Below are 15,951 nucleotides of genomic sequence, written 5' to 3' on the forward strand. Positions count from 1 at the left end.
GACTACCACACACATAGCTATCCCAGACAACCCTGAGACTACCACACACAGAGCTATCCCAGACAACCCTGAGACTACCACACACAGAGCTATCCCAGACAACCCTGAGACTACCACACACATAGCTATCCCAGACAACCCTGAGACTACCACACACAGAGCTATCCCAGACAACCCTGAGACTACCACACACAGAGCTATCCCAGACAACCCTGAGACTACCACACACATAGCTATCCCAGACAACCCTGAGACTACCACACACATAGCTATCCCAGACAACCCTGAGACTACCACACACATAGCTATCCCAGACAACCCTGAGACTACCACACACATAGCTATCCCAGACAATCCTGAGACTACCACACACATAGCTATCACAGACAACCCTGAGACTACCACACACAGAGCTACCACACACATAGCTATCCCAGACAACCCTGAGACTACCACACACAGAGCTATCCCAGACAACCCTGAGACTACCACACACATAGCTATCCCAGACAACCCTGAGACTACCACACACATAGCTATCCCAGACAACCCTGAGACTACCGCACACATAGCTACCCCAGACAACCCTGAGACTACCACACACAGAGCTATCCCAGACAACCCTGAGACTACCACACACAGAGCTATCCCAGACAACCCTGAGACTACCACACACAGAGCTATCCCAGACAACCCTGAGACTACCACACACAGAGCTATCCCAGACAACCCTGAGACTACCACACACAGAGCTATCCCAGACAACCCTGAGACTACCACACACATAGCTATCCCAGACAACCCTGAGACTACCACACTCAGAGCTACCACACACATAGCTATCCCAGACAACCCTGAGACTACCACACACATAGCTATCCCAGACAACCCTGAGACTACCACACACATAGCTATCCCAGACAACCCTGAGAATACCACACACAGAGCTATCACAGACAACCCTGAGACTACCACACACATAGCTACCACACACAGAGCTATCCCAGACAACCCTGAGACTACCACACACATAGCTATCCCAGACAACCCTGAGACTACCACACACAGAGCTATCACAGACAACCCTGAGACTACCACACACAGAGCTATCACAGACAACCCTGAGACTACCACACACAGAGCTATCCCAGACAACCCTGAGACTACCACACTCAGAGCTACCCCAGACAACCCTGAGACTACCACACACAGAGCTATCCCAGACAACCCTGAGACTACCACACACAGAGCTATCCCAGACAACCCTGAGACTACCACACACAGAGCTATCACAGACAACCCTGAGACTACCACACTCAGAGCTATCCCAGACAACCCTGAGACTACCACACACATAGCTACCACACACATAGCTATCCCAGACAACCCTGAGACTACCACACACAGAGCTATCCCAGACAACCCTGAGACTACCACACTCAGAGCTATCCCAGACAACCCTGAGACTACCACACACATAGCTACCACACACATAGCTATCCCAGACAACCCTGAGACTACCACACACAGAGCTATCCCAGACAACCCTGAGACTACCACACACAGAGCTATCACAGACAACCCTGAGACTACCACACACAGAGCTATCCCAGACAACCCTGAGACTACCACACACAGAGCTATCACAGACAACCCTGAGACTACCACACACAGAGCTATCCCAGACAACCCTGAGACTACCACACACAGAGCTATCACAGACAACCCTGAGACTACCACACACAGAGAACCACACACATAGCTGTCCCAGACAACCCTGAGACTACAACACACAGAGCTACCACACACAGGGCTATCCCAGACAACCCTGAGACTACCACTCTTACTGACAGTTGTGGCTGCTTTGTGTGATGTATTGTTGTCTCTACCTTACACTTTGTGATGTTGTCTATGCCCAATAATATTTGTACCATGTTTTGTTCTGCTACCATGTTGTGTTGCTGCCTTGCTATGTTGTGTTGCTACCTTGTTGTGTTGCTGCCTTGCTATGTTGTGTTGCTACCATGTTGTGTTGCTGCCTTGCTATGTTGTGTTGCTACCATGTTGTGTTGCTGCCTTGCTATGTTGTGTTGCTACCATGTTGTGTTGCTGCCTTGCTATATTGTGTTAATGCCTTGCTATGTTGTGTTGCTACCATGTTGTGTTGCTGCCTTGCTATGTTGTGTTGCTACCATGTTGTGTTGTGTTGCTACCATGCTGTGTTGCTGCCTTGCTTTGTTGTGTTGCTACCATGAAGGGTCTGCTGCCATGCTGTGTTGCTACCTTGCTGTGTTGCTACCATGTTGTTGTCATGGTGTGTTGCTACCATGCTGTGTTGCTACCATGTTGTTGTCATGCTGTGTTGCTACCTTGCTGTGTTGCTACCATGTTGTGGTCATGTTGTGTTTCTTCCATGTTGCTACCATGTTGTTGTCATGCTGTGTTGCTACCATGCTGTGTTGCTACCATGCTTTGTTGTGTTGCTACCATGCTGTGTTGCTACCTTGCTGTGTTGCTACCATGTTGTTGTCATGCTGTGTTACTACCATGTTGTTGTCATGGTGTGTTGCTACCATGCTGTGTTGCTGCCTTGCTATGTTGTTGTCATGGTGTGTTGCTACCATGTTGTGTTGCTGCCTTGCTATGTTGTTGTCATGGTGTGTTGCTACCATGGTGTGTTGCTACCTTGCTGTGTTGCTACCATGTTGTTGTCATGTTGTGTTTCTTCCATGTTGCTACCATGTTGTTGTCATGGTGTGTTGCTACTATGCTGTGTTGCTACCACGTTGTTGTCATGCTGTGTTGCTACCATGTTGTTGTCATGTTGTGTTGCTACCACGTTGTTGTCATGCTGTGTTGCTACCATGTTGTTGTCATGTTGTGTTGCTACCATGTTGTTGTCATGTTGTGTTGCTACCATGTTGTTGTCATGCTGTGTTGCTACCATGTTGTTGTCATGTTGTGTTTCTTCCATGTTGCTACCATGCTGTGTTGCTACCATGTTGTTGTCATGGTGTGTTGCTACCTTGCTGTGTTGCTACCATGTTGTTGTCATGCTGTGCTGCTACCATGTTGTTGTCATGTTGTGTTACTACCATGTTGTTGTCATGTTGTGTTACTACCATGTTGTTGTCATGTTGTGTTTCTTCCATGTTGCTACCATGCTGTGTTTCTACCATGTTGTTGTCATGCTGTGTTGCTACCATGCTGTGTTGCTACCATGTTGTTGTCATGCTGAGTTGCTATCATGCTGTGTTGCTACCATGTTGTTGTCATGTTGTGTTACTACCATGCTGTGTTGCTGCCTTGCTATGTTGTTGTCATGTTGTGTTGCTACCATGCTGTGTTGCTACCATGTTGTTGTCATGGTGTGTTGCTACCATGTTGTTGTCATGTTGTGTTTCTTCCATGCTGTGTTGCTACCATGTTGTTGTCATGTTGTGTTACTACCATGCTGTGTTGCTGCCTTGCTATGTTGTTGTCATGGTGTGTTGCTACCATGTTGTGTTGCTGCCTTGCTATGTTGTTGTCATGGTGTGTTGCTACCATGTTGTGTTGCTGCCTTGCTATGTTGTTGTCATGGTGTGTTGCTACCATGTTGTGTTGCTGCCTTGCTATGTTGTTGTCATGGTGTGTTGCTACCATGTTGTGTTGCTGCCTTGCTATGTTGTTGTCTTAGGTCTCTCTATGGACTCTATGGAATACGAACTACTACTACTATTAATGACCACATATAACCACATTACAACTACTAATGTGATCAAAAGTATGTGGACACCTGCTCGGCAAACATCGGGCCACTGATGTTGGGCGATTAGGCCTGGCTCGCAGTCGGGCCTTCCAATTCATCACAAAGGAGTTCGATGGGGTTGAGGTCAGGGCTCTGTGCAGGCCAATCAAGTTTTTCCACACCGATCTCAACAAACCATTTCTGTATGGAGAGAGTTTTTCCCCTCTGGTTGCACATTTAATATGCTGATAGAAATGAGGTAAAACTGATTTAAATTTCCCTGCATTAAAGTCCCCGGCCACTAGGAGCACCGCCTCTGGGTGAGCATTTTCCTGTTTGCTTATGGCCTCATATAGTTGGTTGAGTCTGGTCTTAGTGCCAGCATCGGTCTGTGGTGGTAAATAGACGGCTACGAATAATACAGATTAAACTCTATAGGTAGATAGTGTGGTCTACAGCTTATCATGAGGTACTCTACCTCAGGCGTGCAAAACCTTGAGACTTCTTTAATATTAGACATTGCGCACCAGCTGACCCCTTATACTCTGACCGTCTCTCTCATAGAGGTCCTTTAACATACTGTACGCTTAAAAAAAACTATTTGTCGCAACAATCAATTATATAAAATGAATAATAATCAATTGATCCATGATGTGTACATATGGTGTTACTTTAAAACATTAGACAAGAAGACAGATCATAACATGTATATATGGTGTCAATTTCAAACATTAGACAAGAAGACAGATCATAACATGACAACAATATGACATTTAGTGGCAGAAAGAATTCAACCAAAAAAACACGTATTTTCAACCAAAAACACTTGTGCTCATAGGGATGTTTGGAGCGTTTATCCGATATAAAAACAAAAGATTCAAAAGAAATAACAGTATTGCTGTTGTTTGAGTAAATATATTTGATGATACTTTACCCCCAACGTAAATCCATTATAGCTCTATAAATTACTCCCTTCAACACAAAAGCAATTACAGTACTTATTCTTATTATGTTCCTTCATTCCTTCTGTGCTACTGACACATCAGTTCTTTGTACCACATTAACGTGTTTGGAGTTGTTTACAAATATAATCCATCATGGATCAAAAGCATTCTGAAAATCAACAAAACATGACAATACTTTTCCTCTCTCTCTGACCCTCTATCTCTGACCCCCTCTCACTCTCTCTGACCCTCTCGCTCTCTGAACCTCGCACTCCCTCTGACCCTCGCTCTCCTTCTGACCCTCGCCCTCTCCCTCTGAACCTCGCTCTCCCTCTGACCCTCGCTCTCCTTCTGACCCTCGCCCTCTCCCTCTGAACCTCGCTCTCCCTCTGACCCTCGCTCTCTCTCTCTCTCTCTGACCCTCGCTGCCTCTCTCTGACCCTCGCTCTCCCTCTCTCTGACCCTCGCTCCCCTCTCAGACCCCCCTCTCTCTGACCCTCGATCCCTCTCTGACCCTCGCTCCCTCTCCCTCTCTCTGACCCTCGCTCTCCCTCTCTGACCCTCGCTCTCTCTCTCTCTCTGACCCTCGCTGCCTCTCTCTGACCCTCGCTCTCCCTCTCTCTGACCCTCGCTCCCCTCTCAGACCCCCCTCTCTCTGACCCTCGATCCCTCTGACCCTCGCTCTCCCTCTCTGACCCTCGCTCTCCCTCTCTGACCCTCGCTCCCTCTCCCTCTCTCTGACCCTCGCTCTCCCTCTCTGACCCTCGCTCCCCCCCTCTCTCTGACCCTATGGTATTCATTTTTATAAAAACAAACAGAAAAAATATAAGAGATCATAACACATGACAACAACATGACATTTAGTGGCAGAAAGTATTTTCAACCAAAAACACGCTCTCTCCCTCTCTCTCTCTGACCCTCGCTTTCCCTCCTACCCTCTCCCTCCCTGACCCCCCACCCCTGACTCCCCCATCTTTGACCCTCGCTCTCTCCCCCGTCTCTGACCCTAGCTCTCTCCCCCGTCTCTGACCCTATGGTGTTCATTTTTATAAAACAAACAGACAAAAAGATAAGAGATCATAACATGACAACAATATGACATGTAGAACACTGTACATCCCAGGGAGCACAATACGTTAATAAGACGTATTGTCAACGTCTTGTGGTCATAGGGATGTTTGGAAAGAGCACTTAGTTTATTCTAGATTTTTATAGTAGCTGTGAAAACAGATTACAATAATGAAACCTGGAGCCGAGGCTACATGATATGTCTCATACCTACTTTTCCAACATGAACTTCCTCAGGCTTCTGGAGAGCAACTACATCAAAACATCACATTTATTGTCCTGTTCCTTCATCTATAACATTTTCTATAAAATGTTCCATTTACAAAATTAAAAATAATTTGACATTAGAGCTGTCAAAAGTTGTAGGATTTTAAAATATTATAAATGATATTATTATTATGAAACAAGTTGAACACAAACACAACGACATCAATAGTTAGATTACAAATAGATCATTACTCTGTGTTCTACTACCCAGGTCTGGTGTTGGAGATCATTCTACACTCTGTGTTCTACTACCCAGGTCTGGTGTTGGAGATCATTCTACACTCTGTGTTCTACTACCCAGGTCTGGTGTTGGAGATCATTCTACACTCTGTGTTCTACTACCCAGGTCTGGTGTTGGAGATCATTCTGTACTCTGTGTTCTACTACCCAGGTCTGGTGTTGGAGGTCATTCTACACTCTGTGTTCTACTACCCAGGTCTGGTGTTGGAGGTCATTCCACACTCTGTGTTCTACTAGCCAGGTCTGGTGTTGGAGGTCATTCTACACTCTGTGTTCTACTACCCAGGTCTGGTGTTGGAGGTCATTCTACACTCTCTGTTCTACTACCCAGGTCTGGTGTTGGAGATCATTCTGTACTCTGTAGTAGACATTCAACACTGTGTGTTCTACTACCCAGGTCTGGTGTTGGAGTTCAATGCTGTACTCTGTAGTAGACATTCAACACTGTGTGTTCTACTACCCAGGTCTGGTGTTGGAGGTCATTCTGTACTCTGTAGTAGACATTCAACACTGTGTGTTCTACTACCCAGGTCTGGTGTTGGAGTTCATTCTGTACTCTGTAGTAGACATTCAACACTGTGTGTTCTACTACCCAGGTCTGGTGTTGGAGATCATTCTACACTCTGTGTTCTACTACCCAGGTCTGGTGTTGGAGATCATTCTGTACTCTGTAGTAGACATTCAACACTGTGTGTTCTACTACCCAGGTCTGGTGTTGGAGTTCATTCTGTACTCTGTAGTAGACATTCAACACTGTGTGTTCTACTACCCAGGTCTGGTGTTGGAGATCATTCTACACTCTGTGTTCTACTACCCAGGTCTGGTGTTGGAGATCATTCCACACTCTGTGTTCCACTACCCAGGTCTGTGGCTCCTGCATGTATTTTCTTGTGTTTTGCCAGGGAGTCTGAGCGAATAAAGCTCTTCCCACACTGATCACAGCTGTAAGGTTTCTCTCCTGTGTGTTTTCTCTGGTGTCTTCTCAAGTCGCTTGAGGAAGTAAAGCTCATTCCACAGTCGGAGCAGTGGTACGGTTTCTCACCTGTGTGGATTCGTTTGTGTGTAGCCAGGGCAGTCCAGGTGGCAAAACTATCCTCACATACATCACAGCTGTAAGGTTTCTCTCCGGTGTGTGTTCTCTTGTGTACAGTCAGGTTTCCTGGCAAAGCAAAATGTTTCCCACATTGATCGCAGCTATAAGGCTGCTCTCCCGTGTGGGTTCTCTGGTGTACAGTCAGGTGTGCTGACTGAGTGAATCTCTTCCCACATTCATCACAGCTATAAGGCCTCTCTCCCGTGTGTGTTCTCTGGTGAACTATCAGGTTTGTTGCTGCAGCAAAGTTTTTCCCACATTGATCACAACTAAAAGTCCTCTCTGTGTGTAACCTCTGGTGTACAGTCAGTTTGTCTAATCCAGCAAAACTCATCCCACAATCTGAGCAGTGGTATAGTTTCTCTCCAGTGTGGATTCTCTGGTGTGATATCAGTCCACTTGATGTAGTAAAACTCATCCCACAGTCTGAGCAATGGTATGGTTTCTCTACAGTGTAGCTTCTCTGGTGTACAGTCAGATCAGCTGTGTTCTCTCTCTGGTGAACTAGATTCAGGTTCCTTGCGGCAGGAAAACTCTTCCCACACTGATCTCCTGTATGTGTTCTCTGGTGTGATATCAGTCCACCTGAGGTAGTAAAACTCATTCCACAGTCAGAGCAGTGGTAAGGTTTCTCACCCGTGTGTGTTCTCTGGTGAATTGTCAGGTTGCCTGACTGAGCAAAACTCTTCCCACATCGATCACAGCTGAAAGGTTTTTCTCCTGTGTGTGTTCTCCTATGAGATATCATCTGACTACGTGTAGTAAAACTCCTTGCACAGTCGGAGCAGCTGTAAGGTTTCTCTCCTGTATGGATTCTCTGGTGTATTTTAAGATCTGAAGAAGAGCTGAAACTCTTCCCACAGTCAGAGCAGCGGTGAGGTTTCTTCTCTGACGGTCTCTGCTGGTGTTTCTTGAGGTGTTCTGATCTGGAGAAACTCGTCTCTGCCTCTTCAGCGTCATGAGGTTGTTGAGGCTCCCCAGAAGATCCACGATAGTTCAGTCTCTCTCCTGTGTGAACAACAAAGTCAGACGGTTAAAGGCTGAAATCCACTGTTTATTTGAGGTAAAAGGTGATGCCCAGAGCATACCCATGAAGTTGTACAATAATGTACGTCTTTAATGAATGTTTAACCTCACTAGGGTACGTGGGACGCTAGCACATGACTAACATCCAGTGAAATTGCAGAGTGCCAAATTCAAAAACAGAAATAGTCATTATAAAAATTCATAAAACATAAGTTTAAAGATCAACTTCTTGTTAATCCAACCACGGTGTCAGATTTCAAAAAGGCTTTATGGCGAAAGCCTACCATGTGATAATCTGAGAACAGCGCCCAACAGACAAATCATTACAAACAGTAACCTGCCAAGTAGAGAAGTTACACAAGTCAGAAATAGCAATAAAATGAATAACTTACCTTTGATGATCTTCATATTGTTGCACTCACAAGACTTCCATTTACTCAATAAATGTTAGTTTTGTTCGATAAAGTCTCTTTATATCCAAAAACCTCAGTTTTGTTCACGCGTTTTGTTCAGTAATCTACAGGCTCAAAGGCAATCACAACAGCCAGATGAAAAATCCAAATAGTATCCATAAAGTTCATAGAAACATTTCAAACAATGTTAATAATCAAGTTTTTCCAACGCTCTAACCACTAAGCTACCCTTCCACCCGATGTATTCTGAATATTACAGTGCAAGATCAGGAGTGCTACTCAAGGAAACTCACATTAAGCTCTGTGCCTAGGGGCCTCCCGGGTGACGCAGTGGTTAAGGACGCTGTACTGCAACGCCAGCTGTGACTTTGGGTTCGCGCCCAGGCTCTGTCGTAACCGGCTCTGTCGTAACCGACCGGGAGGTCCGTGGGGCGACGCACAATTGTCCTAGAGGTCCGGGTTAGGGTTGGCCCAATGTCCTTGTCTCATCGCGCACCAGCGACTCCTGTGGCGGGCCGGGCTAACCAAGTTGATTTGCGACAACACAAACATGAATTAGGTGCACGACACATTGGTGCGTCTGGCTTCCGGGTTGGATGCACGCTGTGTTAAGAAGCAGTGCGGCTTGGTTGGGTTGTGTATCGGAGGACGCATGACTTTCAACCTTCGTCTCTCCCGAGCCCGTACGGGAGTTGTAGCGATGAGACAAGATAGTAGCTACTAAAAAAAAACAATTGGATACCACGAAATTGGGGAGAAAAAGGGGTAAAAAAAATACAAATAAAAAAGCTCTGTGACTATTCACTAATTCCCCACCGTGGGGGAAAACTCAGGGGAGTTCTCATAGGCTGACAGCAAAAATAGTTGCTTATGAGTGAATTTCACACTACTTTTGGATTATAATATGAGGTTATCCTAGCCTGTCTCTTAATGAAACTCACTATGCCTTGGGTGTTTCTGAATATAGGATATGAGGTTATCCTAGCCTGTCTCTTAATGAAACTCACCATGCCTTGGGTGTTTCTGAATATAGGATATGAGGTTATCCTAGCCTGTCTCTTAATGAAACTCACCATGTCTTGGGTGTTTCTGAATATAGGATATGAGGTTATCCTAGCCTGTCTCTTAATGAAACTCACCATGTCTTGGGTGTTTCTGAATATAGGATATGAGGTTATCCTAGCCTGTCTCTTAATGAAACTCACCATGCCTTGGGTGTTTCTGAATATAGGATATGAGGTTATCCTAGCCTGTCTCTTAATGAAACTCACCATGCCTTGGGTGTTTCTGAATATAGGATATGAGGTTATCCTAGCCTGTCTCTTAATGAAACTCACCATGTCTTGGGTGTTTCTGAATATAGGATATGAGGTTATCCTAGCCTGTCTCTTAATGAAACTCTCCAAGCCTTGGAAACTTGCTCTTTGCTCAGTTTCTTCTTGAATGTCACATGCAGCTGATTTCCACTTTGTCTCTGAGTTAGGAGATGGTTATTCTCATGTTGGATAGTGAATTAATCTCGGTCATGGACTGGATACCTTGCATAACATTAACACACGGGTGACCAGTCCAGAACCTTACCATCTACAACTCTAATGGGTGACCAGTCCAGAACCTTACCATCTACAACTCTAATGGGTGACCAGTCCAGAACCTTACAACTCTAATGGGTGACCAGTCTAGAGCCTTACCATATACAACTCTAATGGGTGACCAGTCCAGAACCTTACAACTCTAATGGGTGACCAGTCCAGAACCTTACCATCTACAACTCTAATGGGTGACCAGTCTAGAACCTTACAACTCTAATGGGTGACCAGTCCAGAACCTTACCATCTACAACTCTAATGGCTGACCAGTCCAGAACCTTACCATCTACAACTCTAATGGGTGACCAGTCCAGAACCTTACCATCTACAACTCTAATGGGTGACCAGTCCAGAGCCTTACAACTCTAATGGGTGACCAGTCCAGAACCTTACCATATACAACTCTAATGGGTGACCAGTCCAGAACCTTACAACTCTAATGGGTGACCAGTCTAGAGCCTTACCATCTACAACTCTAATGGTTGACCAGTCTATCTCTTTTCCATTCAGACAGCAGTGAATCTCATACCATTACCAAAGTTCTGCTGCTCCTGGAGCCTCTCTGGTAATGGTATGGCTTCCCAACACCCTATTCCAGGGTCTAGACCAGTCCAGGAGCCTCTCTGGTAATGGTATGGCTTCCCAACACCCTATTCCAGGGACTAGACCAGTCCAGGAGCCTCTGGTAATGGTATGGCTTCCCAACACCCTATTCCAGGGTCTAGACCAGTCCAGGAGCCTCTCTGGTAATGGTATGGCTTCCCAACACCCTATTCCAGGGTCTAGACCAGTCCAGGAGCCTCTCTGGTAATGGTATGGCTTCCCAACACCCTATTCCAGGGACTAGACCAGTCCAGGAGCCTCTGGTAATGGTATGGCTTCCCAACACCCTATTCCAGGGTCTAGACCAGTCCAGGAGCCTCTCTGGTAATGGTATGGCTTCCCAACACCCTATTCCAGGGTCTAGACCAGTCCAGGAGCCTCTCTGGTAATGGTATGGCTTCCCAACACCCTATTTCAGGGTCTAGACCAGTCCAGGAGCCTCTCTGGTAATGGTATGGCTTCCCAACACCCTATTCCAGGGTCTAGACCAGTCCAGGAGCCTCTCTGGTAATGATATGGCTTCCCAACACCCTATTCCAGGGTCTAGACCAGTCCAGGAGCCTCTCTGGTAATGGTATGGCTTCCCAACACCCTATTCCAGGGTCTAGACCAGTCCAGGAGCCTCTCTGGTAATGGTATGGCTTCCCAACACCCTATTCCAGGGTCTAGACCAGTCCAGGAGCCTCTCTGGTAATGGTATGGCTTCCCAACACCCTATTCCAGGGTCTAGACCAGTCCAGGAGCCTCTCTGGTAATGATATGGCTTCCCAACACCCTATTCCAGGGTCTATGTAAACAGCTGCCAACAAGGTCTCTCAGTTGCCCCGCTGGTTGTAAGAAGAGAGATGTTGTTGGCAGCTGTTTACATATGGACCCAGGGTATTGGGAATCCAAAGAGGCTCCTAGCTTTGCCTACTAATTGCGTACGAATTGGTTGATGATGTCATTGGAAACACCTTAATCTTCCTCTGTCTTTTTTTTACTACAAAGAAACCATTTTCACAAACTACAGTTGAAGTCGGAACGTTTACGTACACCTTAGCCAAATACATTTCAACTCAGTTTTTCACAATTTCTGACATTGAATCCTGGTAAACAATTCCCTGTTTTAGGACAGTTAGGATCACCACTTTATTTTAAGAATATGAAATGTCAGAATAGTAGAGAGAATTATTTATTTCAGCTTTTATTTCTTTCATCAGATTCCCAGTGGGTCAGAAGTTTCTCATACACTCAATTCGTATTTGGTAGCATTGCCTTTTAAATTGTTTAACTGAATTTTTGGCCCATTCCTCCTGACAGAGCTGGTGTAACTTGAGTCAGGTTTGTAGGCCTCCTTGCTCGCACACGCTTCTTCAGTTCTGCCCACACATTTTCTATATGATTGAGGTCAGGGCTTTGTGATGGACACTCCAATACCTTGACTTTGTTGTCCTGAAGGTAATCATTTAAAAGCTGTCTTAACAGCCAAAAAAAAAAGCCTGAAGTTTCGCCCCTTCGGCTTCATTAGAAGATAACTAGACAACGAACAAATAGGAACTTCAAAAGGAGAAAAGGGGGCTGTTCCACCCAACCTGTAGCTGCTGCTGATTGGTCAAACAAATTATGCCCAAAAGGGGCTGTTCCACCCAACCTGTAGCTGCTGCTGATTGGTCAAACAAATTTTGCCCAAAGGGGCTGTTCCCTATAGCTTTATAGAACGTTCCTGGCACGGGCTAGGTTAAGGTTAGGGGAATAATAACCTGGCACTAATCCTAGTCTAGTCTCTATGTTAGTGTAAACTGCTTGTAATCCTAGTCTCTATGTTAGTGTAAACTGCTTGTAATCCTAGTCTAGTCTCTATATTAGTGTAAACTGCTTTTAATCCTAGTCTCTATGTTAGTGTAAACTGCTTGTAATCCTAGTCTAGTCTCTATGTTAATGTGAACTGCTTGTAATCCTGGTCTCTATATTAGTGTAAACTGCTTGTAATCCTGGTCTCTATATTAGTGTAAACTGCTTGTAATCCTGGTCTCTATATTAGTGTAAACTGCTTGTAATCCTAGTCTCTATATTAGTGTAAACTGCTTGTAATCCTGGTCTCTATATTAGTGTAAACTGCTTGTAATCCTAGTCTAGTCTCTATGTTAATGTGAACTGCTTGTAATCCTGGTCTCTATATTAGTGTAAACTGCTTGTAATCCTAGTCTCTATATTAGTGTAAACTGCTTGTAATCCTGGTCTCTATATTAGTGTAAACTGCTTGTAATCCTAGTCTCTATGTTAGTGTAAACTGCTTGTAATCCTGGTCTCTATATTAGTGTAAACTGCTTGTAATCCTAGTCTAGTCTCTATGTTAGTGTAAACTGCTTGTAATCCTAGTCTCTATGTTAGTGTAAACTGATTGTAATCCTGGTCTCTATGTTAGTGTAAACTGCTTGTAATCCTAGTCTAGTCTCTATGTTAATGTGAACTGCTTGTAATCCTAGTCTCTATGTTAGTGTAAACTGCTTGTAATCCTGGTCTCTATATTAGTGTAAACTGCTTGTAATCCTAGTCTCTCTGTTAGTGTAAAGAGAAACAATATCAACAGACGAGAGAAAATGTATTCTTGGATATTTTCATTTCCTTCCATTTGTTGAGGAATTCGTACGTATCTTAAACATAACTAGAATGTTTCTGAGATAGAGGGTTTAATGTAAGAGTCTATATACTCTCTGCTATATTATAGGACTCTGAGCCACAATCACTCACTATCGGATGTCCGTATGGAACACCGAAAAGGGACAGTCCAAGTATCAGAGGCTTTGTGGACTTTAGATAACAAGTAAAACTGTCTGGGTCTAGGGGAATCTGGCCCAGAAAGATGAGCCATTTGTGTGTTCTGTAATATAATTTAGTTCATTAAGTAAACTGTCTGGGTCTAGGGGAATCTGGCCCAGAAAGATGAGCCATTTGTTCGTTCTGTAATATAATTTAGTTCATTAAGTAAACTGTCTGGGTCTAGGGGAATCTGGCCCAGAAAGATGAGCCATTTGTTTGTTCTGTAATATAATTTAGTTCAGTAAGTATTACCATTTCCTCTCAGGTTAGGTTTTGTGTTTTCCAAATGTATTGAGTGAGGCAAATGGGGAATAATGTTTGTCTATTGGTCAATTGTCCTCTAGGAGGTACTGTACTTTATCCTCATTATAACAATCTGAGATCCTTCATATTTTATTCATTTTAATTTGATTTATTTTAGAATACGAAAACTCACTAGCTTCTAAAACTCTCCTCTTCCTAAAACTCACTAGCTTCTAGAACACTCGTCTTCCTAAAACTCACTAGATTCTAGAACTCTCGTCTTCCTAAAACTCACTAGATTCTAGAACTCTCGTCTTCCTAAAACTCACTAGCTTCTAAAACTCTCGTCTTCCTAAAACTCACTAGATTCTAGAACACTCGTCTTCCTAAAACTCACTAGCTTCTAGAACTCTCGTCTTCCTAAAACTCACTAGATTCTAGAACTCTCGTCTTCCTAAAACTCACTAGATTCTAGAACTCGTCTTCCTTAAGACAGTACTTACCGGTGTTAATCAGATCTCCCGACTCCTCTTCCAATATGACAGTTATCTCTCCCTCTTTCTCCTCCTTCACTCCAAAAACTGCAACCTCCTCTTCTTTTACAGTCACATCCTCATCTTCTTCTTTCACTCTGATCGGGTCTTCCTCTTCTTTCACTGAAACGTCTTTCTCTTCTTCTTTCACTGTAACAGACTCACCCTCTACTTGTTTTTGTATGGTAACAGCCTCCTCTTCCTCTACTTCTTGTTTTACTGTAACATCCTCCTCTTGATTCTCCTCTTTCACGACAACATTCAGCCACAGACCCTCTTTCTCCGTCCAGCAGACCCCCTCCTCTTCATCAGGAGGAGAGTAGCTTGGTGAACTCATGGTCGGGGGATGTTAGCTAACAGTTAGCTAGCTAGGCTAATGCTAACTTAACAAGCCAGCTAGCTGACTAATAACAAGGTAAATAGGAAATTAAATGAGATAATTAGCTAAACGACAGAAATGTGTTCAAAACAGAGTGGCTCATATACCAGAAAGCGTCTAAAGAGATGGGGCGGTTCCGCTATGTTGGTTAGCAAGCTACGGAGATGGCTGACCAGCTGTTGTTGTCTTTCTTCTTTTAGATTTTATTTAACCGACCGAGAGGTGCAAACACCGCCCCCTACTGTACTGGAGTGTGAGCCCGGTTACGACCTATCACTACCGCTATAATCTTCTCTTATCTAACCCTGTATATCTAACTAAATCAAATAATTCCCTACAAACTAAACTACTCCCATCACCACAACCTAATCCTAATTCCCAGTCCAAACGTCTCCCATCACCACCACCCAATTCTATTCCCAGTCCAAACGTCTCCCATCACCACCACCCAATCCCATTCCCAGTCCAAACGTCTCCGACCCTGTCATACAACCTCTCCTTGTCTACATCGTTACATTTCCCCAAACCCATTTCCTCTACACCCATTTCAGTGCCCTTGTTCCTCTATCAATTCCAAAGAGGAATACCCTCATCTTATTCCTATCGCCCGTATCACATAACTCCATCCCTTCTGTTACCATCACCACACTATCGCCCGTACAGATTTCCTTGTATCGCGGGGGGGGGGGGGGGGGGTGAATGTTAAATGACGAGACAGAGGCATTGATGCGAGTATCCAGTCTTGTTCAGTACATCACAACCCAACCGGGTATCTCGAGCACACCGGTAAAGCCCACGAGTTGCAGTAATGAACATTTACCAACAGATGGCATCATTGTGCCATCTTACAACCATAACAGGGGGGAAAACGAATGCACTCACTACGGTTAGTCGCTCGGTCTGCTTTATTAAATGACTCAAATGTAAAAATGTCCTATAAAACATAAAACAATTTTTTGTTGCTCTTACTACTTTCATCCCATTATCTCTGCCAATGATCTAACCTATTTTTCAGAAGGTT

At 44.5% G+C, this 15,951-nt stretch overlaps 1 protein-coding gene across 2 annotated transcripts; it reads right to left on the minus strand.

Moving 5' to 3' along the window:
• Positions 1–6,678: 6,678 nt before the first annotated feature.
• LOC110514117 (zinc finger protein 883) lies at positions 6,679–15,138 on the minus strand. Of its 2 annotated transcripts, XR_005036735.1 has the most exons (3): positions 14,522–15,138; positions 7,019–8,350; positions 6,679–6,886 (listed from the first exon to the last, which is right to left on the minus strand). XR_005036735.1 is itself a non-coding variant. In XM_036948604.1 (2 exons), the coding sequence occupies exons 1-2, from the start codon at positions 14,886–14,888 to the stop codon at positions 7,083–7,085; spliced, it is 1,635 nt and encodes a 544-aa protein (XP_036804499.1). In that variant the 5' UTR covers positions 14,889–15,138; the 3' UTR covers positions 6,679–7,082. The 2 variants fall into 2 exon arrangements, 1 of the variants encoding a protein (XP_036804499.1); XM_036948604.1 differs by having other exon boundaries at positions 6,679–8,350.
• Positions 15,139–15,951: the final 813 nt, after the last annotated feature.

This window comes from Oncorhynchus mykiss, chromosome 17 (genome assembly GCF_013265735.2).
Source record: "Oncorhynchus mykiss isolate Arlee chromosome 17, USDA_OmykA_1.1, whole genome shotgun sequence".
Lineage (NCBI taxonomy): Eukaryota > Metazoa > Chordata > Actinopteri > Salmoniformes > Salmonidae > Oncorhynchus > Oncorhynchus mykiss.